The sequence below is a fragment of the Silurus aristotelis genome, assembly GCF_946808225.1.
Source record: "Silurus aristotelis genome assembly, chromosome: 19".
NCBI classification, from domain to species: domain Eukaryota; kingdom Metazoa; phylum Chordata; class Actinopteri; order Siluriformes; family Siluridae; genus Silurus; species Silurus aristotelis.
In genome coordinates this window covers 23,271,687-23,296,686 of record NC_139592.1, presented here as the reverse complement: position 1 = coordinate 23,296,686, position 25,000 = coordinate 23,271,687, and the positions used below count along the sequence as shown (strand labels likewise).

Below are 25,000 nucleotides of genomic sequence, written 5' to 3'. Positions count from 1 at the left end.
AACTGATCTTTGTGGGAGAATAAAATGAGCGATTGATTGAACGTTTACTCACGAACAGGAGCAGCAGCAGTGGCGTGACGACGATCCCCTGCACAACACACGATTCATTCAATTCTTTAATATGAACAGAAAGTTCTTCAGTTTTTTTTATATAAACTGTATGTATGTTTAAAGACGTGTTTAAGATCTTACCAAAAAGCTTCCAAACGCAGAGTTGAAAATGGCTGCAGCCTGTAACATTAACAGCATGCTGATTAACACACACACACACACACACACACACACACACACACACACACACTGTGGTACATTATGTGATAATGAGGAGGTACTGTTCCCACACTGAAGTGTTTTATTCCTCTTACATCACACCACAGATCATTTTCCTATGATTCATCATGTGACTATTATTTATCCATTTACAGCTACATTTAATGATGTGGAATGTACAGACCAATCAAAACAGAGAATTCGGCACTCATGTGGTTTGGGAGGAAAAAAAACTGTTTAGGTATTTACTCTCGTCTTCTCTTTTTTCTCTCTCATTCTTTTACTCTTTCTCTCTCTCTCTCTGTCTGACTCAGTCACTCTCACCTCATTTCCTCCAACAGCTTTAGTGAGGATGACGGCAGAGGACACGGGAGGAGGCATACAGCCCACCGTCTGTAACCTGCGCACACACACACACACACACACACACACACACACACACACACACACACACACACACATTACACAGAGCATAGACAAAAAAAAAAATACAACACCAAACACACACACTACACTGAACAAACCCAACACTGTCTCCATCTGTAAAGAAATAATTCAGCATTCAGAATGACTTCATCATTGCACCATTATGATGTCAGGGGGGCGGGACATGCTGCACTTCCCCACTGCGCATCCGAGTGGTCATGTGATCTACCAATCAAACATGCCACACTCTTATAAATGTGCACACTTCCTGGTTTAAATGTGATCCTGATGTTTTCTGGACTATTAAAATCCATGTGTCTGCTGTTACTATAGAAGTCATACTGCATAAGAACAAAATCACAAGGACCCTAATAACCTGGCGGTTTATATAATCAGGGAGGAAACGTTTCAGAGAGAGACAGAGAAGCTCTGGTGGACTTCTCTACATGAATGAGTTTATACATCAGCACAAATGTAACTTTGTGAGCTACAGGAAAACGTTGGGTAACGGAGCACAGATACCTGGAGACCTGCACACAGAGAGACCATTCACCCAGGCAGACACGGAGAAGGAGGAGCAGGAGGAGGAGGTGGAGCAGGTGGGTACCATAAAAAAATCTGTGTGTTTACCCTTTGAGAAGCCATTCATTTATAGCAGTGAGGGCCAGAACTTTGAGAAGGGCCCAGATGGCCACCGGGAAAAAGACCAGAGTAAACGACTGAACAAACAGATGTAACTTCACGTGCATTAACGCACTCGCCAACTCCTGAGAGAGAGAGAGAGAGAGAGAGAGAGAGAGAGAGAGAGAGAGAGAGAGAGAGAGACTGTTACAACACCCTGATACTGGAGACTCCTTCCATAAAAGTCAAACAGAACGAAAACTTCATTATATCAACCATTACACACATCTTGATAAATATGTGCACTGCTCACCCTTACAGCCACACACACACACACACACACACACACACACACACACACACACACACACACACACTCTCTACCTCCGTCTTCAAGGACAGGCCACTGTTAAAGAAGATTGTCGACACTGCAACGTAAGTGATGGTAATCTCGGGCCGAAGAGGACCTGAAACAGAGCAGGTGAGACGGACATGTTGACCAAAGATCAAAGGTCATGACATCTCGTGAACCTCTTACTGTTCAGGTCAGGTGTACAGGAGTTAAAGTCAAGTCATGAATATTAATGAGCAGTGGGGTCTGTGTTATAAATATTCATGAGGTAATGTTAAAATAATGAGAGAAAGGAGTTTAATAGAGTTTAGATTTGATTGTAATGAAGTTTAGATTTGATTCTAATAGAGTTGAGATTAAAATAATGATTATTATTATTATAATTATTTAAATCTAAAACTAATCGTGATCCGGTATAAAATCTGGTCTAACTGGTGTAACTGCCCCTCACTTACCTCCCTTTACCCCCACGTGCGGCGCGAGCTTTGCCATAATGATGGCGAGCGCGATACCGAGAATGAACCATTCCTTCCGCACGCGCGCGAGCAGGCCCATACCGGAGAATTACCCCGTTATCCCGTTATCCCGTACCAAACTCTCTCTTCCCCTCCGGTCCCTCCGCTGCCAACTGTGGAGCGTCGGCTTAACAACGGCTCGATACTAAACCCATTTACCTCCTGCCCCTTAGTTCACTTCTTACCCTTAATACGCCACTCCCTCAAACCCTACCTAGTGCGCACTCAGAGTAAACAAGTCAGTTATTTGGGATTGGCCCGATTTTTCTAAAACACTTCCGGACACATAAGCGAAGTACCATCATTACCGTAATTACCGCTATTACAGAGCAGCTACCGTAGTGCACATAATATAGACCCATCAAACGCGAATATTTGTACATTGGTTTGCGTTTGTTTTTTAGGACTAAAGTGGCGAATATTAAACATATTAATAGCGTTTTGTGACATAAATCGTTTAATAGATAAATAATTGTAAGTATTAATGATTGGTTTGTTACTTATTCTCAGACGCTAGGGGTCGCTAGTTCACATTAAAGTGCCTTCACATAGGCTTGATGTGGTATAGGTAGAAGGTACACCAGAAATGTGTCTTGTGTTCTGGATATTAAACTATAATTTGATAATAACTGGTTGTTTTACACCTCATATACACTTCAAAAACAACCTCTAAGGTATTGACATCTTGGGGCCTGTTTACCATTAACTAATTATATGAGATATCTTTGATTAAAAGATTTAGCTCTTTAAAATGAACATTAGTGACAAGAATTACACAGATCTACCTCTCAAGATCCACATCATTTATTAATTTATTTGTAGTGTAAGAACAAAAACTTTAAGATACTCTTGAACATTTGTTAATGATACACTATATGAACAAAAGCTTGTGGACATCTGACCATAAGGTTGGTATGTGGTTTCTGAACATCTCATGTCACATTTAGTTTGCTGTTAGAATGATCTCCACTCTTCTGGGAAGATGTTGCACTAGATTTTGGAGTGTTCTTATGGAGATTTGTGCTCATTCAGGCACAAGTGCATCTCGATGGTTTTTAGTAGGGTTGAAGCTCTATAGCAGGAGATCTTCCACTTCAAATTATAGAAAGCAGATCTTCATGGAGCTGGCTTTGTGCACAGGGACGTCGTCATGCTGGAACAGTTTTCGGTCTTCTAGTTCAAGTGAAATGTTTGGAGAAGAACCGCATATGGCTGGACAAGTCAGGTGGCCTAATTTACTTTTCCACATAGTGTATATGAGAAGATTATTCTGATAGCAGGCTTTAAATGAAACATATTACAATGTTACATACAACTTTACTCCTGTTTTTAAAGTCAAGACATCATGATGAACCAAAGTGGATTTGTATTTAAAAAACTTCAAAGCCAAACCAAAGTTAAGTAAAAACTATTGAAGTTTAAAATGAAAACAATTTAAAAGCCGAAAATAAACTCAGGGTAAAAAGACTGCACTGTGAACAGTTTTACAATAAATGAGTAATAACCACTTTTATTTTTGAATTCTCAGTCAAATTCACTCAAATCAAGCAAATTCCTTTTCTAGAATATTTCTGTTATTACTATTTTTGTGGCCGTAGCTTCTCCTCCTTGTACTCGGCCATAATAGAGTTCCCCTTCTCGCACTTGTACTCTCCATACTCGACCTTAGACGTAAAGCCAGTGGTGATGGTCAGCTTGACCGGCACTGTAATGGCCAACTCCTTCCTCACCACATTCACTGTGAGCTTGGTGTGAGGAGGGATGGTGGTTGGTAACGAGACCCTGACACTTTCAGTAGTGGTTTTGGTGTTGCTTTTGCCCACTTCCACACTAAAGGTGTTACTGATATTTAAAGTGTTAATTGCAACAGCGTTAAGAAACATTATATCAAATCTGGTTCCCACACTGATCTGTGTGGTATTGGTAAAGCTGAAGCTCTCAGTGACGGATCCTGAATATTCTCGAATCATGTCGGTGGTGAAGGTTTGCTTTTCTGATCCGTTATTCACGCCAGTAAAGTCGTCAATCATTACACTTTTTACATGTTCGGTCTTCTTGTCCCACTGAACTTCTGCTTTAACAATCGTTCTTCCAGCTTTAAGGGGACGAATGTGGGAAAAGCGGTTGTCAAACCAATCGTACTTCGGCATGTCACGACCAACTCTGGCCACCAGTTTATGCCCACCTCTGTCTTTATGCTGATACAGAACCCAGGCTCCTTTCTGCACCTTGTGAGAAGATAGTGTGTCATTAAAAGCGCCGTAAAGCAGGCTGGTCTCACAGTCGAGGACGAGGCTCTGGCCCTTGTAGTTTTGATCTTCATACAGTGTGATCTGGGGATTATCCAGGTCCTCTTTCACCATTTCTAGTGACGAAATGTTGTTATTGTAGTACACGCTGGGATATTCTCCTTCTTCATAAACAGCTGGTTCACCGCCGAAATTTGCATCTTTGTAGGCCACCCATGGATTCCCGATGACCTTCAGCGACGAGATGCAGTTATCAAAATTCAGACTCTTTAAATTGGGGACATCAGAGGTGAACTCTTTGCTGAGGCCCTGGAAGTTAGAACTGTCGTAGACGATGATCTTGCTCATGACTGAAGAAGGTGCGGCTGGTGTAGAGACTCCGAGCAGAATGTGATCATTCGAGTTTCTTTCAAGATATACGTGCTCAGACTGGGGTGGAGTAAAAGAATGGGCGTTTATTGTTTTTTGTAACATGAAAATGTCTAGGAAGTAACTGAAGTCTACTTCAGTACATATAATGCCATCCTCAGTGTTTTCAACATTTCCTGCCAGTGACAATGACCACATTAGTGACCAACCTTCACTGCCTTTCAGTGACTTCAGGAAATTCAAATCACCAATGAATCAGCGTAGGAGTGTTTCGAAGTTACAGTATGAAGTGATTTTTGCCATTTTATTTGGGTTTGTAAATGAACTTGCCTTTAAAATAAAAGCATTATCTGCTTCTGCTTTTACATCACTTCACTGTTTTCAGTGTCGGATTTTTCATTCTTACAGGAAAGGTTAACCAGGTCCAATATAAAGACCTGCCAGGCATGTCAGACCAGTGTGTAAGCAGAAGTGTATAACTGGGAGTGGTGAGTGATGCTTTTAGATCGTTTTACTGGCACAAAACTCCCATTTAATTTTCATCTCAATGTAGGCTTGGTCTCTTTGTTTCCTTTATTTTCTCAGACTTAATTAAATGTCTCTCTCAAGTTTCTCTCAAAGTGTAAGAGAATTCATAAACTAGTCATCCATCATCCTTTCAGAGACTAGTCATCTCACTGCATGAAGTGTAGAGGTGTGTACAGGAGTACACATTTAATCATTTAAAAGAATTTCTCCTTTAGTTTTATCAATATAATCCATCATTTCATTGTTGTAAGGTTACCTGGAAACATTGACCACTGATCTTTATGTTATATTTTGTACAATATTCAGAGTATACACTGCTTAGAGTCCTAGAAGGAAACTGTGCAGCAGAAAAAGACCTTGTGATTATTGACTCAAGTCTTTCATTTGAGGCTCTTGTGAATTGCATTACAGCATAAGCTTCTTTCATCTTAGCACATTTTTGGTCCTTTATGATCCACAATGTCTAATTTGATCAAAAGACTAGGGTTGGGTTGGGGTTAGGGTTAGAAGACTACGGCAAAAGGGCAGAACTTTCTCTTATAAATCTCCACAGTTATAAAACAGCCTTCCAATTACTGTTCGGGGCTCAAACACAGTCTCAGAGTTCAGGTCTATGCTGAAAACATGTACATAGTCAGGCCATTTGTCAGTAGGGGTTTTTTTAGGTAAAGGAGCAGATATGGATGTTTGGATCCTGTCTTCAATTCACTCTCATGTGTTTCGTTATTCCAGAGATCCCTCATGTCTGTGTTGCTTTCTGGTTCTAGCTTTTAGTTATGCAGACATGATTGTAATGATAAAATAATGATCCATATCATGGAATACCCTGTAGATATTTTCACTGTTTTATGATGACCTCGTTATTTTGAGGATACAGATAATTGCAAAAATACAAATTATTGCAAAAATATTTTCTCAGTGTTTTAAATGAGAAGTAAATCTACTACAGACTATACAGTCACCTAAACATTTTAGAATTGAATTGAATTATTCAGCACGTAAGGAATTATTACACTCAGTGTGCTGTTATAGGAAATGGATCAACAACTAGGTGGTGTAATAAAGCAACGTTACTGTTACCAATCGTCCTATTACAGCATGTCCTGGTTTTTCTTAGTTCCTCTTATACCACAGAAGATTTCCGAAACAGATTGATCTATTTAAAATGTATCAAAAATAACACGGTTTGTTATTTGTATGTACGTATCATTTTGTGATGTCATCACTGTGACCACTAGAGGGAGACAGAGAGCAAGGGGTAATTGGTCCCACCTGCGCCTCGGTCTATTAAAGCACAGCTCTCCACTCATTCACTGCACAGACACTATTGAGTTCCTTAAGCTCTTATTGTAAGTGTTGTTTTAAATAAAATACAATCTATACTCCCGTCCTGGGTTTTTAATTGACCTTAAGGGCTTTTGTTTAGATCTGCACTCTGGTATCTCAGTCAAATCAGGGATGTCACTTCTGAGTCAAAATATGATCTCAGTATTTGGACACATTGCAATTAGTTTATAAGGAATAAAAGCGATACAACTTAAATTTTAGAACATCTGAAACTTCTGAACTCTTGACCTCATATTTTGAATGTACAATATTTCTAAATATGTAATGCCACAATAAGTTGTAATACCTCAAAAAACATGAAACCCTGACCTTTATGGCTATAACAGATTTAATGTCATTATCATATTAATAGTAGTTTTTGAATAAAGCAGTGTTAAAATGCGAAAATCCCACACCTTAATCTCATCCAGAACATCATCTATACGATCGACCTTGTGATCTGGGTGTCTCAAGTCAAGTCAAGTCAAGTTTATTTGTATAGCGCTTTTCACAACAGACATTGTCTCAAAGCAGCTTTACAGAAAACAACAGTGAAGGTGAATGGTGTGCGTTTGTCCCTGATGAGCAGCCGTGGCGACAGTGGCAAGGAAAAACTCCCTTAGATGATATGAGGAAGAAACCTTGAGAGGAACCAGACTCAAAGGGGAACCCATCCTCATATGGGTGACATCAAAAGTTTGGTCATAAATCTTTCAACAATACAGAACAATTTGTGATCATCATAGATCCAGCATCAGCTTCTCCATGCCAGGGCCTTTAAACACTCGGCATCTACTTCTCCATGATCATCCATAGGTCCATAATCTTCACGAGGTGGGACGTGACTGGAGCTGGCCAAACCTCAGGAAGCCTCGGGATGGGGAGAGAAAGAGAAGCAGTGGAGAGGAATTAGCGTAGCTGCTGTTCATGATATTAACAGCACAAGTTGATAATGTGCATGTGATCAGATGTTCTGGAGCACAAGGTTGTGATGTGATGTGTGTTATGTGTAGGCTTTGCTAAAAAGATATGTTTTTAATCTACACTTAAACTGGGAGAGTGTATCTGAACCCCGAACACTGTCAGGAAGACTATTCCAGAGTTTAGGAGCTAAATGTGAAAATGCTCTACCGCCTTTAGTGGACTTTGCTATTCTAGGAACTACTAGAAGCCCAGAGTTTTGAGATCTCAGGGAGCGTGACGGATTGTAGCGTGTTAAAAGACTGGATAGATACATGGGAGCCAAACCATTTAGTGCTTTATAAGTGAGTAGCAGTAGTTTGTAGTCTATTCTAAACTTAATAGGAAGCCAATGTAGGGACGATAAGATTGGGGTTATATGATCGTATTTTCTTGACCTAGTAAGAACTCTTGCTGCGGCATTCTGAACTAACTGAAGCTTGTTTATTAATGATGCAGGACATCCACCTAGTAATGCATTACAGTAGTCTATTCTAGAGGTCATAAACGCATGGACGAGCTTCTCTGCATCAGATATAGATAACATATTTCTTAGCTTAGAAATATTTCTAAGGTGAAAGAAGGCTGTTTTTGTAACTTGATTGATGTGATTTTTGAAAGATAAGTTGCTGTCTAAAATAACTCCCAGGTCTTTTACCGTTGAACTAGTAGTTACAGAACAACCGTCTAAATGCAGGCTGAGATGCTGGAGCTTCTGTGTACTATTTTTTGGGTCGATGAGCAAAATCTCCGTTTTATCAGGATTTAATAGCAGAAAGTTATGGGTCATCCAATCTCTTATTTCTTCAACACACTCAGTTATGCGAGCTAATTGAGCTGTATCGCCTGGTTTGGATGAAATATATAGCTGGGTATCATCAGCATAACAATGGAAGCTAATTCCATGCCTTCTAATAATATTTCCTAATGGAAGCATGTATATTGTAAAAAGCAGGGGTCCCAGAACTGACCCTTGTGGCACGCCATAATTTACTAGCATTATCCTGGATAGCTCTCCATTTAAATCTACGAAATGGTAACGATTGGACAGGTAGGATTTAAACCAGCTTAATGCCTGTCCCTGAATACCGATGTAATTCTGTAAGCGATCGAGGAGAAGATCATGATCTATAGTGTCGAACGCAGCACTAAGATCTAGTAAAACTAATAGGGAGATGTAGCCTTGGTCTGAAGCTAAAAACAGGTCGTTAGTGATTTTAACTAGAGCAGTTTCTGTGCTATGATGGGGCCTAAAACCTGACTGAAACTCTTCAAAGATATTGTTCTCCTGCAAGTGGTTACATAACTGGGCAGCGACAATCTTTTCTAAAATCTTAGACATAAATGGGAGATTTGAAATTGGTCTGTAATTCGATAGCGTGTTTGGATCCAGATTAGGTTTTTTAATGAGGGGCTTAATAACTGCTAACTTGAGGGATTTAGGGACATGACCTAACGATAGTGAGGAGTTAATAATATTTAAAAGAGGCTCACCAGCTGTATATAACACTTCCTTCAGTAGTTTAGTGGGAATTGGATCTAACTGACCTCGAGGTCTTACACACCCCACACACAGGCTGCTGAGCTCCCAGTAAAAGGGTTGTGCAGAACGCAGAGGTCGTTGGACTCTGCTAAAGAGTAAAGACTCTCTGTGATGACTTGCACAGACTCTTCAGTGCTTCCCCATGCAATTTCATTTGTATGTTTTTCTTGCAAATTGCACATCTTGCTAAATGTATATCCGTTTTGAACATTTGTAAACAGTTTTTATTTACGTCAATACTGAGCCAAGAATCATTAGCGCTTCCCTGGCATTTGGTCTGTTAATTAGCGCTTCCCCTCTTCACCTCTAATCATTAGCGCTGTTTTGTTCTGTCTTTGAGAGCGCACATTGGACTATTTTAAAAATAGCACCATGCTACTAAACAGAATGTATTTCAACTTCGATTGAATCACTTCCCAGAACCTACTGTTTATTTTTTTCAAGTATTTTCCAGTCCTTGAATCCATGTGTTTTAAATTCAAGCACTTCCAAGAAGTGTGGGAATCCTGTTTCCTTCTACACAATGGCCAAAAGGCTCAAAAGACTCTTTGGTTTCCCAGAAGTGCTGCAGAAACATTTTACACAGGCTGTGACTACACCGGAAGAGGACATATAAGAGGGCTGCTAAAATATCTAGACAAACCAAAACAGGAAAATCCCTCTTTTGTTAGATGGCCTGTCGCAGCCATTTTCTCAAATGTGCATCCTGGTTTGTTTTCCAAAACCCAGCTGCTTAATTCCTAAACTTTTAATGATATGAGCTGCTCGGGGGCAATCCTTTATTCCACTTTTACAATTTAAAACCAAGCAGAGGTGTGATGTGATGAAGTACAAACACTTTGTTACTGTACTTAAGTAGATTTTCACTCATTACATTTTTACACAAATATCTGTACTTTCTACTTCTTACATTTCCAAAACAGACTCATTGCTTTAGTTTAAATCTATTTGGCGACATGATCAATATATATATATTTTTTATCTTTTGCTGTTTTCAGCAAATCAACCTGTTTCTTGTTATTGTGCAGCTTTTTCAATCTCCCACACACACCACAGATGAAGACTAGATTCTGAAGCTCACAATGAGCAGGCAGAAGGCAGATGAGACAGATGGAGTCAGTGATGAGAACATGATCATCATCATCAGTTCTATATGGTGGATGTTCAGCCTGGATACATTCATTAGGTAAAAAAATGTGTAATTCATTTCGTATTAAATGAATTGACGTCGAAATGAAATTAAATCACTCTGTGATTGTTGATCGTACAGAAAAGAGCAATACATCATTCGAGTCTGTAAAGAGTCTACATTTATTTGTATTCATAATAACAAGACGCTGTGCTTTTGTAAAATAAAGAAAACAGACAGGGGGCGCTCTCTTCCGTCTCTGTCATCTCTCTCTATACAGACAAATCAATACAACAACCTGAATCTCATTGAATATTTGCCCCACAGACATAATAAATATATGTATTGAAAGCTTTAAAAGTCTACTTTTAAATAAACCAATTCAAAGCAAATACAAATATTCTCAGATTATTTAATCCGTATGAAAGTTACAAGAGGTGCACTTTCTCCGGTATGACCTCATTAACAGTCCGTGTGGAAACATAGCAAAGGTTCCGTTTGGTTTCCCGATTATTTACGTTATTTAAAACACTATAATTACTTTAAAAATAAAAAAAATAATATTTTGTCCAAATTCTCTATGTTGAGTTTGGTTTCACTAATAATAATAATAATAAAGTATCAGTATTTTTATCCGTGTCCATGCTGATTAGAGTATTAAACAATGGAAAGTATTAATTTAAGGTACATTTAGAACAGATAAAAATGTGCGAATAAATATTTTAATCGATTAACAGCCCTAATATTAATATGATGTGAGGTCCAGTTACCAGTGTGACACTAAAACAGGTAGTAATAATCACTACATTCTACTTAAGTACATGTCAAAACCCAAACGTCTTTACTTTAACTTAAGTAAAAAAAGTGCAGTCAGAACTTTAACTTTTACCAGAGTCTTTTAAAACATCAGTATCGGCACTTCTACTAACCTGAAGGATGTGTGCACTTTTGCCAGCTCTGAAAACAAGCACATAGTTGTGAAGGAGATTGTTGGTGCTGGTGTCAGTCAGAGGACTTTAAGTATCGTTCGGGTGAAAGTTTCAGTCATTTACTCAAAAAGTGCACAGATAGAAAAGATCTACTTCCTCCACCAAAGTGAATCAGTACATAAAATCAGTGCCCAGATATGATGAACGTACAGTTATTTCCAAATGATTAACCTCCTTAAACATTTCCACACTTTAAAGCACTACAACCAGGAACTGAAATAGAATTTGTTGGGATTCTATCTCACATATCTACACAAAATCACATATTTACAGTTGAGTGAAAAGGATTCAGGTGCAACAGAAGTTGGAAAAGGAAGGAGTTGTGGAGGAATATGGCACAACCATTAACCTGTATGGAGAAGACCATCAACAAATCTGTGGCATTTATTTTAGGCCATTTTAATGAACCCTTAAAGCCAAACCTGTGCATTAATTTCTCCACAATTCCTTTTATAATCTCTAATTTTGCCCAGTATATGTTATAACACAAGTCGATAAGGTCATGTTTTAGTCATGAGATGCACAAATATTGGGTGTGTTTGAGTGAAATTATAAAAAGCTGATATACAGATGGAACACAATGCCAAAAGATAACAGTATTTGAACTGGAATGTTATAGTATTTTATCTGGCATGCCACACCCACTGGCTGTCCACTTTCTTATTATTATTAATGTAATACACTTTCATTATCTAATATGCCTTACTCTCACTGTTTATTTGCCCTTGGCCCTGCTGCAATCATAAAATCAACTTTAGAAGGGTACATGTGCCTACAGATGATAGTGTATTTACACAAGGATCAGTGTGTATACTGAATTGTGATTGGCTGGAAGTTCAGAGCGTTAAACACAGGTTTAGTTCATATGTTTTAAATGGATGAGCTGCTTATAAACCCGTTAGCCGAGTAACATGCAGTTCCAGTTTCATCCACAGTGAGGCAGTATCTAATGAACGTAATTTTGCTTATAGTGTAACATAATGTGAATACAGGAATTTTAATCAATATGTCGAGGCACACAATGAATTTGACGATCTGGAGAAAAAATTGTTCAAATGAGAACTAGAGCGAAAAAACAGCACTAGGAATTAACAGCAACAGCTGCATTATTCATAGAGACTCATGCAATTTGATCAGATATTTAGTCAATCTGTAGTGCACGCCTACCCATTAATTATTTATTATACTGCATATATATTTCTAACATTGAGCATTGACGCTGCTGAAATGAAATTCCAATTTTTTTTGTTTTCATGTGAGTGAAAAAATAACATTTCCTGTAAAGCGACAGACATGCAATATGGACAGCAAAAAAAAAAAAAGCTGAAAATCACATTTGACATCACATTTGCCTTTTATTTTAATAAAAGAAAAGGTGGGGGATTAAAAGCTAGTATTTTACTCTAAGACCATCAACAGATATGAAGTGATTCATCTCAGACCCATATCCATATCATCATTAATTCTTTTAATAGTTGAACACATAAATTAGAAAAGGACTGAGGAGAGCATAGGGGATGAGTGTGAAGAGAAAAGTCAGGGTGAAGGTTTCAGCAGAATTACACAGGTTTCCCTCACAGCACTTCACATGTGTATCTAATAACATTGTTTTAATGATTGAAGATGAGTCACAAACACGTTTGCTTGCACATCCTGCCATATATACTGCTACTCCTATTGTGCCTCCTGAGAGAGAGAGAGAGAGAGAGAGAGAGAGAGAGAGAGAGAGAGAGAGAGAGAGAGAGAGAGAGAGAATAACAGAGAAATGGATGTTTATAGCAACTATAATGAAAGTTAAAAAACAGGCATAAGATTTTAATAAACATATAAAAACATATAAAGTAAATACATATAAAAATACATAAAAATATATTCTTTTGTACCTGTTATATCGATGCAGCGATCTTCATTGCCAACACATTCCACAATTTCTGTGTAAAATCAGCGTACAAAACATTGCATCAGTGACCAAAGATCCTCAGATTGAGAGGAATATATTTGTTTGTGTAGATTAGGGGTCACCAACGTGGTGCTAAAAATAGCTGTTTCCTACTTTGTTAAATCATTGTTGATAATTATTATGAGAAATCATTAACATGATCCGTGTCTTCACATAGATGAGTATCATCAATTATTAATAATAAAATATAATAAAAGGTAAATTGAGCAAATTTGTTATTTCAGATCAAACTGAAAACTGTGTGTATTAAACTGGAAGCCCTTCACATTAATCCGTACCCAAGAAGTAGCTCTCAGTTTCTAAAAGGTTGGTGACGCCTGGTGTAGAGTATTCAGGAATGATGTGTAATCTTTACCTGATGTTTTGTTGCAGTGGCGTCCCTGACACTCCGCATTACAGTTCTGTCCAAAGCAGGTGTAACACTTCTGTCCATTAGCAGTCTGATTCAATAGAACTTAAAAACACAATCCAACACCATGTGATAGTCCCAAACAAATCTGATTTCCCCATCATTATTTAATATACATTATACATGAATGATCTATCTATCTATCTATCTATCTATCTATCTATCTATCTATCTATCTATCTATCTATCTATCTATCTATCTATCTATCTATCTATCTATCTATCTATCTATCTATCTATCTATCTATTTTAAAGTAACATCTTATTCGCTGGATCTTTCAGAGCTCTCCAGGGTTTTACCTGGTGTTGTGTCGTTGTTGCAGAGATCAGTATTGCAGCACTTCATGTTCATGGCTATTAACAGATTCTTCAAGTTTACACTCTCGCTGGTGCACTGCATATCAATCACACAAAGGTTTGAGGTCATGTTCCAAAGCTCTCCACCTGCAGAAGAGAGTTTCATAAAGATCTGGTGTTTCTCGTGCAGGTTTTTTAAGATAAGTGTGCTTCTGACGAGGTCGTCTTACCCACGCTCCTGGAGACCGTCAGGGTGCCGCACTGCCCTGGACAATCTGTCACTATGTTTTTACAACTTCCTGATGGAGCGGGTATACACAGATTACACTTCAGTGCCAGCGCTAGAGGATAACAACAATCCAGAATGAGAAACAAAAAATATCTGAAACTCTGATCTGCATCTTCACTGCGAAAAAAACATCTATGTTTTTTTTAAAACCAGAGAACCATAATTATTTCAGACTAACATATACTTCATATTTAATTTAAATATCACTTTATTATGTTCATATTTGTTTTTAGAAATGAAGGTTTTTGGTAGTATACACTAATAATCAGGTGTCCACAAACTTTGTCCAACATCATAACATATTTCCAAATTTTCCAAAAATGTTATGCTCATAAAATATAAAATAAAAGAGGTAATCATTATTCATTTGCTAAAAGAGGAATAAAACACTTCAGGATGTTCAGTTTCAGCCTCGTCACACCACCATGTTGTTTTAATTAAAGAATGCCACAGCAGCACTTCAACATCTTCAGATGTGAGTCATTACCTCTGATCCTGTAATTAAACTTTGATTCATTTTCAATCCATAGTCAAGGATTTACCTGAAAACCTAAACAGATTTGTACCAAAAAATAATTACAGCTAAATAATATAGTGTATATATAATCAGTGTGTAGTGTGTACCTGTAGAGAAAAGCAGACAGCTGAGTATCAGTGTGACCTGCAGCTCCATTGCTGAAGAAGTCATGAACATGAGAAAATGATGGAAGGAGAAGTTTAGATCTGATATGAATGTGTTAAAGTTGAAGGGGGGGGGGGGGGGGGGGTTCCTCGTTCACTGCTGTGCTGCTAATGGACTTTTTGGTGTATGTGTGTGTGTGTGTCTGTGTGTGTGTGTGTGTGTGTGTGTGTGTGTGTGTGTGTGTGTGTGTGTATATATATATATATCTTTTATTTATTTATTTGATTATTTATTTATTTATTTATTTATTATTATAATGGAAAAAAACAGACATGAGTATGTCTGGAAATTTTGATTTTCTTTTGCACCTTTACATTATTATTTTTATTTTTTTTAAATAAAATTTTATTTCTTTTTGTATTTCTTTATTATTATTATTATTTTGGTTTTTTTTACTTGGATAAAGTTTCAACTGTAGACATTTCAGTATTTGAAGTTCTCTGTAAACACATTTAAAGGCATTTAATCTTTTAAGATTATTTTCTTACTGGGAAAAACACTAGTTGGGTAAACAGTTCCTAATGTTTTTATATAACAAATGTAGCAAAAGATTTTTTTTATAACATACTTCCTCACTACGTCCAAACTCGCCAATCATTCCTCTTTCTCTTTACTTTTCTTATCTGCTCTTCAGCTCTTTATCAGCATTACCAGGCTGAGAGAACATAAAACTTCCTGCCCGACCTTCGATGACCTTCATCTCCATTACTTCAGACACACAGCGCTTTAGAACCCAATAACTTATAGTGATGTAACCAATAGTGATATAAATATAATGAAATTCAGTCAAACAGCACTGACAACATTTCGGATTTATTTCCATACAGGAAGATTTAATTAGCAAGAAAAATATTCTACACAACATGTACTTTTCTTCTATTTGCCATAATTTTTCTTATATTATTACATGATATTTTTTGCTTTTTGGGTTTATTGTTTATGCTGTTGTTATGTTTTAAATAAATTCGTTTAGGCTGCTATTATAAGCCACATCAAGCTCCTGGCCACGCCCACACATGAATATGCAAATGTGAACATTTTTGTTTGTAATATTAACATCATATTTCACAAAATATATTTAATTATATTCAGATGTTAAATTTAAATGTGTAGGCTGTGTTTTCCACATGATCTCTACATGATTATGTTTATATTCCAACACTTTCACAAATTTCAGAGTTAAGATAAAGTGTGAAGTGTAAGAGAGACTGTTGCTCACACTAATATTTATCACTCATCTTGCAAAGCTTCTGGAACATTGACTCACATTGTTAATACTATCTTTAGCTTCAGTTTTTGTTCTGTAATGAATTAAACATAACCCCCATCATATTATTGGTTAATCTAAAGGTTTAGATGAAGAACTAACAACATCAAGCAGCTGGTCTCTGATGAGTTTTATTTTCTTGGAAATTTTGAGGTCCGAGCAAGAAAAAAGTCTTTATGGCTTCACAAACAGTGATTTCCATGCTATTCATGTTAATACACATCAACTTCAGGTTCATTACTAAAAAATGTAAAAATAAAATGTTTACCCACATAAAAATCTGTCCCCAAATGTTTATGCTAATTTCTAGCTCACCTTGATGTCTGCCTGTGAAGGTCACGTTATGCAAATACAGTAATAAAAACATTTATTCTGAATACAAATGTTTGAAACCTTGTTAGCTAAGTGTGATATTCTGAGGAACAGCTATGGACAGCTACTGAACTGAATTCATCATCAGCATCAAAACAGAGAAGCACATTTAACATATTTAAATGAGCTGATAAAGTATGGAAATTGATTTGATGATGATAATGATGATGATGATGATGATGATGATGGGACTGAGGTGAAGGTTTCTTATGTTCAAAGTAAAGAGTAATTTTCTTTTTTGATCTGAGATTTCTTTACAATGTAGCTTTTTTGAAATCAGTTAATAAATTATTTATTATTTTCTTTTAAAAAATATTTCTTATAACTTTAAAACTTTATACCTGGAGGAGAAACATGTGAAGAGAAAGGGAAGCCTGTAGCACAGCAAGTTGAGTTTAGTAGAGTTTTTGACCAAATGACCACATGATGAGGTTTCTAGTCTGACATTTGATTAGAAGGGGATGAAAGAGAGCAGAGGGATGAACATGAGGAGGAAACTCAGTGCAAAGCTCTCAGCAGCGTTACACAGGTTTCCAGCACAGCAGGACACATCTGTTAAGATCAGTCCATGAGCTCTAAATAGAGTCACATTGCACATGTTACTGGTTGTGCATCCTTTCATGGTCATAACTTTGGTCCCTTGAGCAACTGAAAAAGAAATAAAAAAATAAGAACGAATTAAAAAACAAGTAATAAATAGTGTCAGTGTTCTCTGATGTAATGTTTTCTAGACCTATTATCAAGTGTTAGGTCACATGATCACATGCAATCACCACAGCATCCTAACCCTGCATTTACGGTAATTACTTCAGTTCCCCTCTTTTGACTTTAGTTCCTACGTGGAATTAGTTCCTATTTAACATGCAAACATAGAAATAAAAACGAGTAACCATGTTTATTTGGATCCTCTCCTTTTATTAAATGGAGAGGAAGTCGCAGAGATCAGTGGTGCGTCAGGTAAGTGGTTATGGTAGGTTAGTGAATTAGTTAATCAGTTAGTTAGCACTGTTAGCTTGCTTTAATTATCTACTCTTGAAGGTGGTACACAGCCTACAATGCTACATGTAATGCAAATCCTATAGTGGACTCTATATATTAATGATTATAGAGTCAGTCTGAGAACATGGTGAACACGACCCTTCTTTTTTTTATTATTGTGCTTTTTTTATTATTTGTTTTTAACTTCTGAATGCTGTAAAAAAAAGTATATCTTTTTTTAGACGTTCACAAATTAATAAATTTTAATGCCACAGGCATTAAATATAAGAAGTGATATAAGAAGTGGCACAAGATCTCCTGTATACTGTATATATTCTGATGTGATTTAACGGCAGCTATTAAACAATAAAAGCACTCAAAGGAAAATATAATTAGTTGGGATTCAGCCAGTGCCGAATGAGTCCCCCGATTACACCAAATTCCAAATCAGTTTTTTGACAGTATTTTTTGTTTATAACTTAAATGTGTCATTCCACTTACAGCATTTTATCTTGAATTAAAATGTTAAATTAAATGTAAAAAATTTATATAGGTCTCAAAGCACACAAATCTTATAGCAACACCAGCAAGTATTAATTATGCATTTTTGGAATGCTTTGTGGTAATAAATCTTAATTAAAGATTTGATCTTTTTAAATTAACAATCTGAATTATTACCCATTCCATCAGTTTTTATTTGACATAATAGTGGATATGCAAGAAATATTTAAATGTTGAAATGCAGAGATTAACATAGGTGTTTTTCACCTGTTGCAGTGATGCAGCGATCTTCTTTTCCTTCACAGAGCAGATTTTGGGAGCAGTCATTTTCATTACAGGTGTAACACGTTTTCCCGTTCCTGGATTGCTGTGGCATTTCTTAAAGAAATTAAAAAAAAATGTTCTCACAGTCCATCATAAGTAAATATCACACATGGGTAAAAGTGGTTCGTAGACTAGTGTTCTTACGTTTGAACAACACAACACAGCACCAAAGATCACATATGTGTTTATAAACATGTGAGCATCATGGACTAGGAACTGAACCATTAATAAGTCTATTTGAATATAAAAGTGTTTACCTGGCAGTGTCATATTGTTGCAGCGGTCAGTACTGCAGCATTGGGTATTGTTGGTGATTCTTACCACACCAATGTTTATACTGGTGTTTACACACTGCTCTGGGGATCCGCAAGAAAATTCATTATCCACAGTAGTGAATGATAGACCAGATACACCACTAACGAGATCTGAAAAAGTTTCAAAAGTTCAATCAACCATCCAAGAAGTTTTATGTCAAAGGGTATAATAGGCAGAAAAAACTCCATTTGGATTATTTTTTTTTGTAATTTGACCATTTCTAATTGTGAGAAGTACACAAAATATCTAAACCTTGTTCATTAGGATGTTCTCATACTCACAGATCTTCAAAGTGGTGGTTGTGCTGGAGCATGTACTGCTACAATTAGTGAATGTTTCTGTATAATCGTAATTGTAGGTATACGGATAGCATTTCAGTGACCATGCTAAAAAGGAACAGAGAATAACAACAGAGCCACAGATGTTACACAATTCACACCAAGGAATTACTCACTAATTTAATGAAGTTCCAGATTTTATACCTCCTGAGAAAATTGTGCAGACGAGCAGCAGTGTGAGCTGGGTCTTCATTGTTGCAGGATAGAAGGATGATGTCATAAAGATGAAGTTGGATTGATTTATTAGAAATATTATATGCAACCGTGTGTAGTTTTATAAGAATTTACAGTGGGTGGGGTTAATGGGTGGGGCCGAGAATGCTTGACTATGCATACCGTATATTTTATTATAATTCTTACAGAGCCTGGATAAAATTTGGATTGACGCTACTTTTATTTCTATGCAACAAACTCGGTAATGTTACGCGATTATGATTTACTTTGACCAAACAAATCTATAAGTGTACAAATATTTCATTTTATTTTCATACAAAAATCCATAATATGAAAAAAAGCTTTACACACTTAGCATATGGAGAGTTTTCCAAATATTCAGCTGCCGTGCAATTAAATGACAATAAAGCCTACATGAAATTGAACTTGAACAGTATGCTGTGGAGATCATCAAGAGCTGATAAAAAAGGCTATTGTTTTAAACAGTTTTACCAGTTTATTGCCTTTGCTCAGTTGAAACATGTCACATGGCATTTTGGTTGTCAATTTCCACCATCAAAAAGGTCACAGATTAACAACAAAAACAAAAACCCATTTGATGAGACCATATTCATGTCCAATGTAAACAGATTTGGTTTGAGTTGTTTGAGATTAGTTCTTTGATTTCAGATTTGAGCTTCCCATTTGTACCCAACTTTAAAGACTCATTTTTATAGACTTACTCAGTCCTCATATGTTACTAATCCTCACAAAACTCATATGTTTTTATTTACTTTTGCCATCTGGCCGATGCTACAGAGCACCAAGAGAGCCAGGCATAAGAAAAGCTTCTTCCCCCAGGCAATCAACCTCATGAACACTTAAATGTTCTCTCCATTGTGCAATAAAATAAAACATATGTGCAATACAACTTTAACTAATGCAAATTAACTTTTATTCTTTTTTATTTATTTTGCTCTTTTATTTCCATTTTACTTTAAAAAATGTGCAGCTGGAATCTTTTTGTCACCAAAACAAATTGTACAAACATACTTGGCAATAAAGCGCTTTCTGATTCTGATTCAATAACAAACTCTAGACTTAAACTGCTCTGGTGTCCAGGATATAATCATGGGTTCTCAAACCGCATCAACCCACCTCTTAAGAGTTCCTGTTACTGGGATTGTGTAACCCACTTTGCTGCCATTGGGACCCTGCTGATTGGAAAATCATGATACAATCATATCTTATGATATATGACAATCTATGAAAAATTGAAGATTGAGTTCTGTCATAGGGGTTGTAGTTCAGTAATTTAGTTTTATATTGGAAAAAATGCACTTTTACAAAAACTGGCGATAATTAATTAATATTCTAAAAGAAAGCTAACATTGTTGTCATGAAAAACAGTATTTTTATTATTATTGTTATTATTCTGTTTGATTGTATTAATTAATTGTTACAGCTGTGTATACTTGACATGACCTATGGTTTCTTGTTTCTAGTAAATAAATGTCAGTATCTGTTTATCCAGCTTGGGGAAGAGTGAGACCAAAGTTCAATAAAAACAGGGAACCTTTGAAAGACAACAGTATTAAACAATTTCCATACACATACTTATTAAAAAAATTACCAATTGTCAACATGCACCAATAAACCTGCAGTTAATAATGTTTCTGATTCTTCAACAAATATGTTGAACTCATTCGAAAAAAAAAATAGAAAGAAGTCTCTAATAATTAATTAGTTGCTATTCCATTGTGTGTAGGTGTGTGTGTGTGTGTGTGTGTGTGTGTGTGTGTGTGTGTGTGTGTGTGTGTGTAGGTGTGTGTGTGTAGGTGTGTGTGTGTGTTTTGGTATAAAGTACTGCCGAATCGCTTGTATCCAAAACTGAGCCAGATTTATTGTGTTTATATTAAACAGCTTGACGTCAATAGATTTCAATATGAGGAAGGAATGTGCACTGAACTTCCTCCTTATTGTTTGAAATATAATTAATATCCTTAAAAAATAAACAAAAGCAAAGTTAAATTAAAGAGTAATTTGTTTATAGTTCCTGTATATAAATGTTAGGGTTCACCATTTATTACCTTAATCATATACTCTACATGCATGTACTGTACATTAATAGATAGTGTTCAGCATCTGCAACTCAAATAGATAAGAAAGTTCCTGGTATTCAGCGTTGTGTTGTGCACCTTTTTTTGTGTGTGTGGTTAAATACCACTCCAATTTCAAAAGAAGTTGGGACTCTGTGTTAAATGTGAATAAAACAGAATACAATGATTTACAAATCTCAAAATTCATATTTTATTCACAAGAGATCATAAAAGATTTCAAATGTTTAAGCTGAGAAATTGTGCCATTTTAAGTAAGAAATCAGGTCATTTTGAATTTGAGGACTGCAACACATCTCAAATATGTTGGGACAGAGGCAACAAAAGACTGGCAAAGTGAGTGTTGCTGAAAGGATACAGCTGAAGGAACATAGTGTAATTAGTGTAATTGGCAACAGGTCAGTAATATGATACGGTATAAAAGGTATATCTTACAGAGACTCACAAAAGTAAAGATGGGCAGAAGTTTACCAAACTACAATAAAGCTGTCTACACATTAATATAAAAATGTAGACAGCTTTATTGTAGTTTGGTAAACTTCTGCCTATCTTTACTTTTTTCTGCAAGCTTCAAGGGTGACAATAAATACTGGATGGCTGTGTTCTTCAGGTCTTTCAAGTGGCACTGCATTTAAAACAGTCATGATACACCAAGATGTGGTTTATTAACACCTCCAGAAATCATTGTCTGTGAACACAGTTTTCCAAGTTATCCACAAATAGAGGTTAAATCTCTATCATGCAAATAAAGAACCTATATGTGAACATGATCCAGAAACGCCACCATCTACTCTGGGCCAAAGCTCATTTACAGTGAGGAAAATAAGTATTTGAACACGCTGCTATTTTGCAAGTTCTCCCACTAAGAAATCATGGAGGGGTCTGAAATTGTCATCGTAGGTGCATGTCCACTGTGAGAGACATAATCTAAAAAAAAAAAATCCAGAAATCACAATATATGATTTTATAACTATTTTTTAACTATTTATTTGTATGATACAGCTGCAAATAAGTATTTGAACACCTGTCTATCAGCTAGAATTCTGACCCTCAAAGACCTGTTAGTCTGCCTTTAAAATGTCCACCTCCACCACATTTATTATCCTAAATTAGATGCACCTGTTTGAGGTCGTTAGCTGTATAAAGACACCTGTCCACCCCATACAATCAGTAAGAATCCAACTACTAACATGGCCAAGACCAAAGAGCTGTCCAAAGACACTAGAGACAAAATTGTACACCTCCACAAGGCTGGAAAGGGCTACGGGGAAATTGCCAAGCAGCTTGGTGAAAAAAGGTCCACTGTTGGAGCAATCATTAGAAAATAGAAGACGCTAAACATGACTGTCAATCTCCCTTGGACTGGGACTCCATGCAAGATCTCACCTCGTGGGGTCTCAATGATCCTAAGAAGGTAAGAAATCAGCTCAGAACTACACGGGAGGAGCTGGTCAATGACCTAAAAAGAGCTGGGACCACCGTTTTCAAGGTTACTGTTGGTAATACACTAAGACGTCATGGTTTGAAATCATGCATGGCACGGAAGGTTCCCCTGCTTAAACCAGCACATGTCCAGGCACGTCTTAAGTTTGCCAATGACCATTTGGATGATCCAGAGGAGTCATGGGAGAAAGTCATGTGGTCAGATGAGACCAAAATAGAACTTTTGGGTCATAATTCCACTAAACGTGTTTGCAGGAAGAAGAATGATGAGTACCATCCCAAGAACACCATCCCTACTGTGAAGCATGGGGGTGGTAGCATCATGCTTTGGGGGTGTTTCTCTGCACATGGGACAGGGCGACTGCACTGTATTAAGGAGAGGATGACCGGGGCCATGTATTGTGAGATTTTGGGGAACAACCTCCTTCCCTCAGTTAGAGCATTGAAGATGGGTCGAGGCTGGGTCTTCCAACATGACAATGACCCGAAGCACACAGCCAGGATAACCAAGGAGTGGCTCTGTAAGAAGCATATCAAGGTTCTGGCATGGTCTAGCCAGTCTCCCAATAGAGAATCTTTGGAGGGAGCTCAAACTCTGTGTTTCTCAGCGACAGGCCAGAAACCTGACTGATCTAGAGAAGATCTGTGTGGAGGAGTGGGCCAAAATAACCTCCTGCAGTGTGTGCAAACCTGGTGAAAAACTACAGGAAACGTTTGACCTCTGTAATTGCAAACAAAGGCTACTGTACCAAATATTAACATTGACTTTCTCAGGTGTTCAAATACTTATTTGCAGCTGTATCATACAAATAAATAGTTACAAAATTATACATTGTGATTTCTGGATTTTTTTTTTTAGATTATGTCTCTCACAGTGGACATGCACCTACGATGACAATTTCAGACCCCTCCATGATTTCTAAGTGGGAGAACTTGCAAAATAGCAGGGTGTTCAAATACTTATTTTCCTCACTGTATAATGAACTGAAGGAAAGCGAAAAACTGTTCTGTGGTGAAATTTAAAATTCTGTTTAGAATGAATGAATGAATTATGGTCGCCACATCCTCCGAACTAAAGAGCAAATCGACCATCTAACTTATCAGTGATTATTCAAATGTCTGCATCTCTGAAGGTATGGAGTGCATTTGTGCACCTGGATAAGCACTACCAATGCTGAAAGGTATATACAGGTTTTAGAGCAACAAATGCTTCCATCCAGATGATGTTTTTTTCAGGGAAAGCCATGCATATTTCAGCAGGACAAGGCTAACTGCATACTGCATCTATTACAACAGCATGACTTTATAGTAGAAGAGACCAGGTGTTGAACTGGCCTGCCTTCAGTCCAGATGTTTTACAAATTGAAAACATATGTTTTAAATTTGTATGGTTAAACAGGTAGAATCCTGTATCAGTCAAGAATACAACAATAGAACATGTGTTTTTGCTCTATTGTAAATAAAATATGTGATTATGAGATTTTGCAAACCATCGCATTCTGTTTTTTGTGTTTACATTTTACACAGCATCCCAACTTTTTTAGAAATTGGGGATGTAGGAATCTGCTTACTTGTAAGTAAAATAATGAGGGAATTACACACACCTGAACAGCTGAAAACCCATTCAATGCTGAAATTCCTACAGGTTGTAAATAAACTTTCAACGTAAACACATTGACGATAAATGAGTACAAGCTTATGAGATCAGAGATGATAAAAGATGATAATTAATGCACCAAGATGTGAAATAGGCTACATGTACAAAATACATGTGCTCAACAGCCAAAACCAAAAGGTCATCACAAAGAAAACTCTCCACAAAGTATGATAAAAAAAAAAAAAAAAAAAGAATTGTTAGTGGTCATGTCAACCTGGTGGTCTAGTGGTTAGGATGCGGCGCTTTTCCCGCTGATCCCCGGTCAGGGAACCAACCCCAGCCATTAGGGTTGCACAAGCCTTAGTGCTGGTCCCAAGCCCGGATAAATGGAGAGGGTTGCGTTAGGAAGGGCATCCAGCATAAAAACGTGCCAAATTAAAACATGCGGATGGTCTGCTGTGGCGCCCCCTAATGGTAGAAGCCAAAAGAAAGTTTAGTGGTCATGTCAACCATTGGAAGCCATCTAGTGGACAAGTAGTGCAATTACATGGTTTGTGTTATAGGTGGGAAGTTCAGTGATACCCTTCAAAAGAGTAAATCGTATTCCCAAATGAATACCAATTCTTTAATGCTTTACTCAGTCACTTGGCTGGAAAATACCAAAATTACTCACTCACTCAC

General features: G+C 37.0%; 4 protein-coding genes across 6 annotated transcripts in view; all 4 read right to left on the bottom strand.

Annotated features, from left to right (window-relative positions):
- Positions 1–2,445, bottom strand: part of slc10a7 (solute carrier family 10 member 7) — a 6,069-nt gene extending 3,624 nt beyond the window's left edge. For 2 of the 3 annotated variants that reach the window (XR_014530262.1, XM_083521515.1), the window contains exons 1-6: positions 2,125–2,404; positions 1,702–1,784; positions 1,327–1,463; positions 595–670; positions 193–231; positions 53–88 (exon numbers count right to left, since the gene is read on the bottom strand). Coding sequence is in view for 1 of the 3 variants with exons in the window: in XM_083521515.1 (XP_083377641.1) it covers positions 53–88; positions 193–231; positions 595–670; positions 1,327–1,463; positions 1,702–1,784; positions 2,125–2,224 (471 nt within the window). In the remaining 2 variants the exon portion in view is untranslated. Of the gene's footprint in view, positions 1–52; positions 89–192; positions 232–594; positions 671–1,326; positions 1,464–1,701; positions 1,785–2,124 lie in introns of all 3 variants that reach the window. The other variant, XR_014530261.1, reaches the window with a different exon arrangement.
- Positions 2,446–2,972: 527 nt separating this feature from the next.
- Positions 2,973–4,839, bottom strand: LOC310715197 (epidermal differentiation-specific protein-like). The gene has a single exon (XM_083521506.1). The coding sequence runs from the start codon at positions 4,779–4,781 to the stop codon at positions 3,765–3,767; it is 1,017 nt and encodes a 338-aa protein (XP_083377632.1). The 5' UTR covers positions 4,782–4,839; the 3' UTR covers positions 2,973–3,764.
- Positions 4,840–12,745: 7,906 nt separating this feature from the next.
- LOC310715034 (uncharacterized protein) lies at positions 12,746–14,942 on the bottom strand (the record flags this gene model as incomplete). The annotated part of the gene is made up of 6 exons (XM_083521178.1): positions 14,857–14,942; positions 14,174–14,284; positions 13,947–14,090; positions 13,593–13,691; positions 13,161–13,208; positions 12,746–12,963 (listed from the first exon to the last, which is right to left on the bottom strand). Exons 1-6 carry the CDS (start codon positions 14,924–14,926, stop codon positions 12,746–12,748), a joined length of 690 nt encoding a protein of 229 aa, XP_083377304.1. The 5' UTR covers positions 14,927–14,942.
- A 1,354-nt stretch (positions 14,943–16,296) lies between these two features.
- LOC310715214 (uncharacterized protein) lies at positions 16,297–19,250 on the bottom strand. Its single transcript, XM_083521527.1, has 5 exons — positions 19,154–19,250; positions 18,953–19,057; positions 18,614–18,781; positions 18,300–18,410; positions 16,297–17,201 (listed from the first exon to the last, which is right to left on the bottom strand). Exons 1-5 carry the CDS (start codon positions 19,227–19,229, stop codon positions 17,005–17,007), a joined length of 657 nt encoding a protein of 218 aa, XP_083377653.1. The 5' UTR covers positions 19,230–19,250; the 3' UTR covers positions 16,297–17,004.
- Positions 19,251–25,000: the final 5,750 nt, after the last annotated feature.

What these genes read in the sequence shown, in the direction of transcription:
- LOC310715197 (XM_083521506.1), bottom strand. Translation starts at nt 4,781, where the DNA reads ATGAGCAAGATCATCGTCTACGACAGTTCTAACTTCCAGGGCCTCAGC.
- LOC310715214 (XM_083521527.1), bottom strand. Translation starts at nt 19,229, where the DNA reads ATGACATCATCCTTCTATCCTGCAACAATGAAGACCCAGCTCACACTG. An exon ending in CTGCACAATTTTCTCAGGAG is followed by an intron (nt 19,058 to 19,153) that starts GTATAAAATCTG and finishes GTTCCTTTTTAG; the next exon opens with CATGGTCACTGAAATGCTAT. An exon ending in AACCACCACTTTGAAGATCT is followed by an intron (nt 18,782 to 18,952) that starts GTGAGTATGAGA and finishes AAACTTTTTCAG; the next exon opens with ATCTCGTTAGTGGTGTATCT.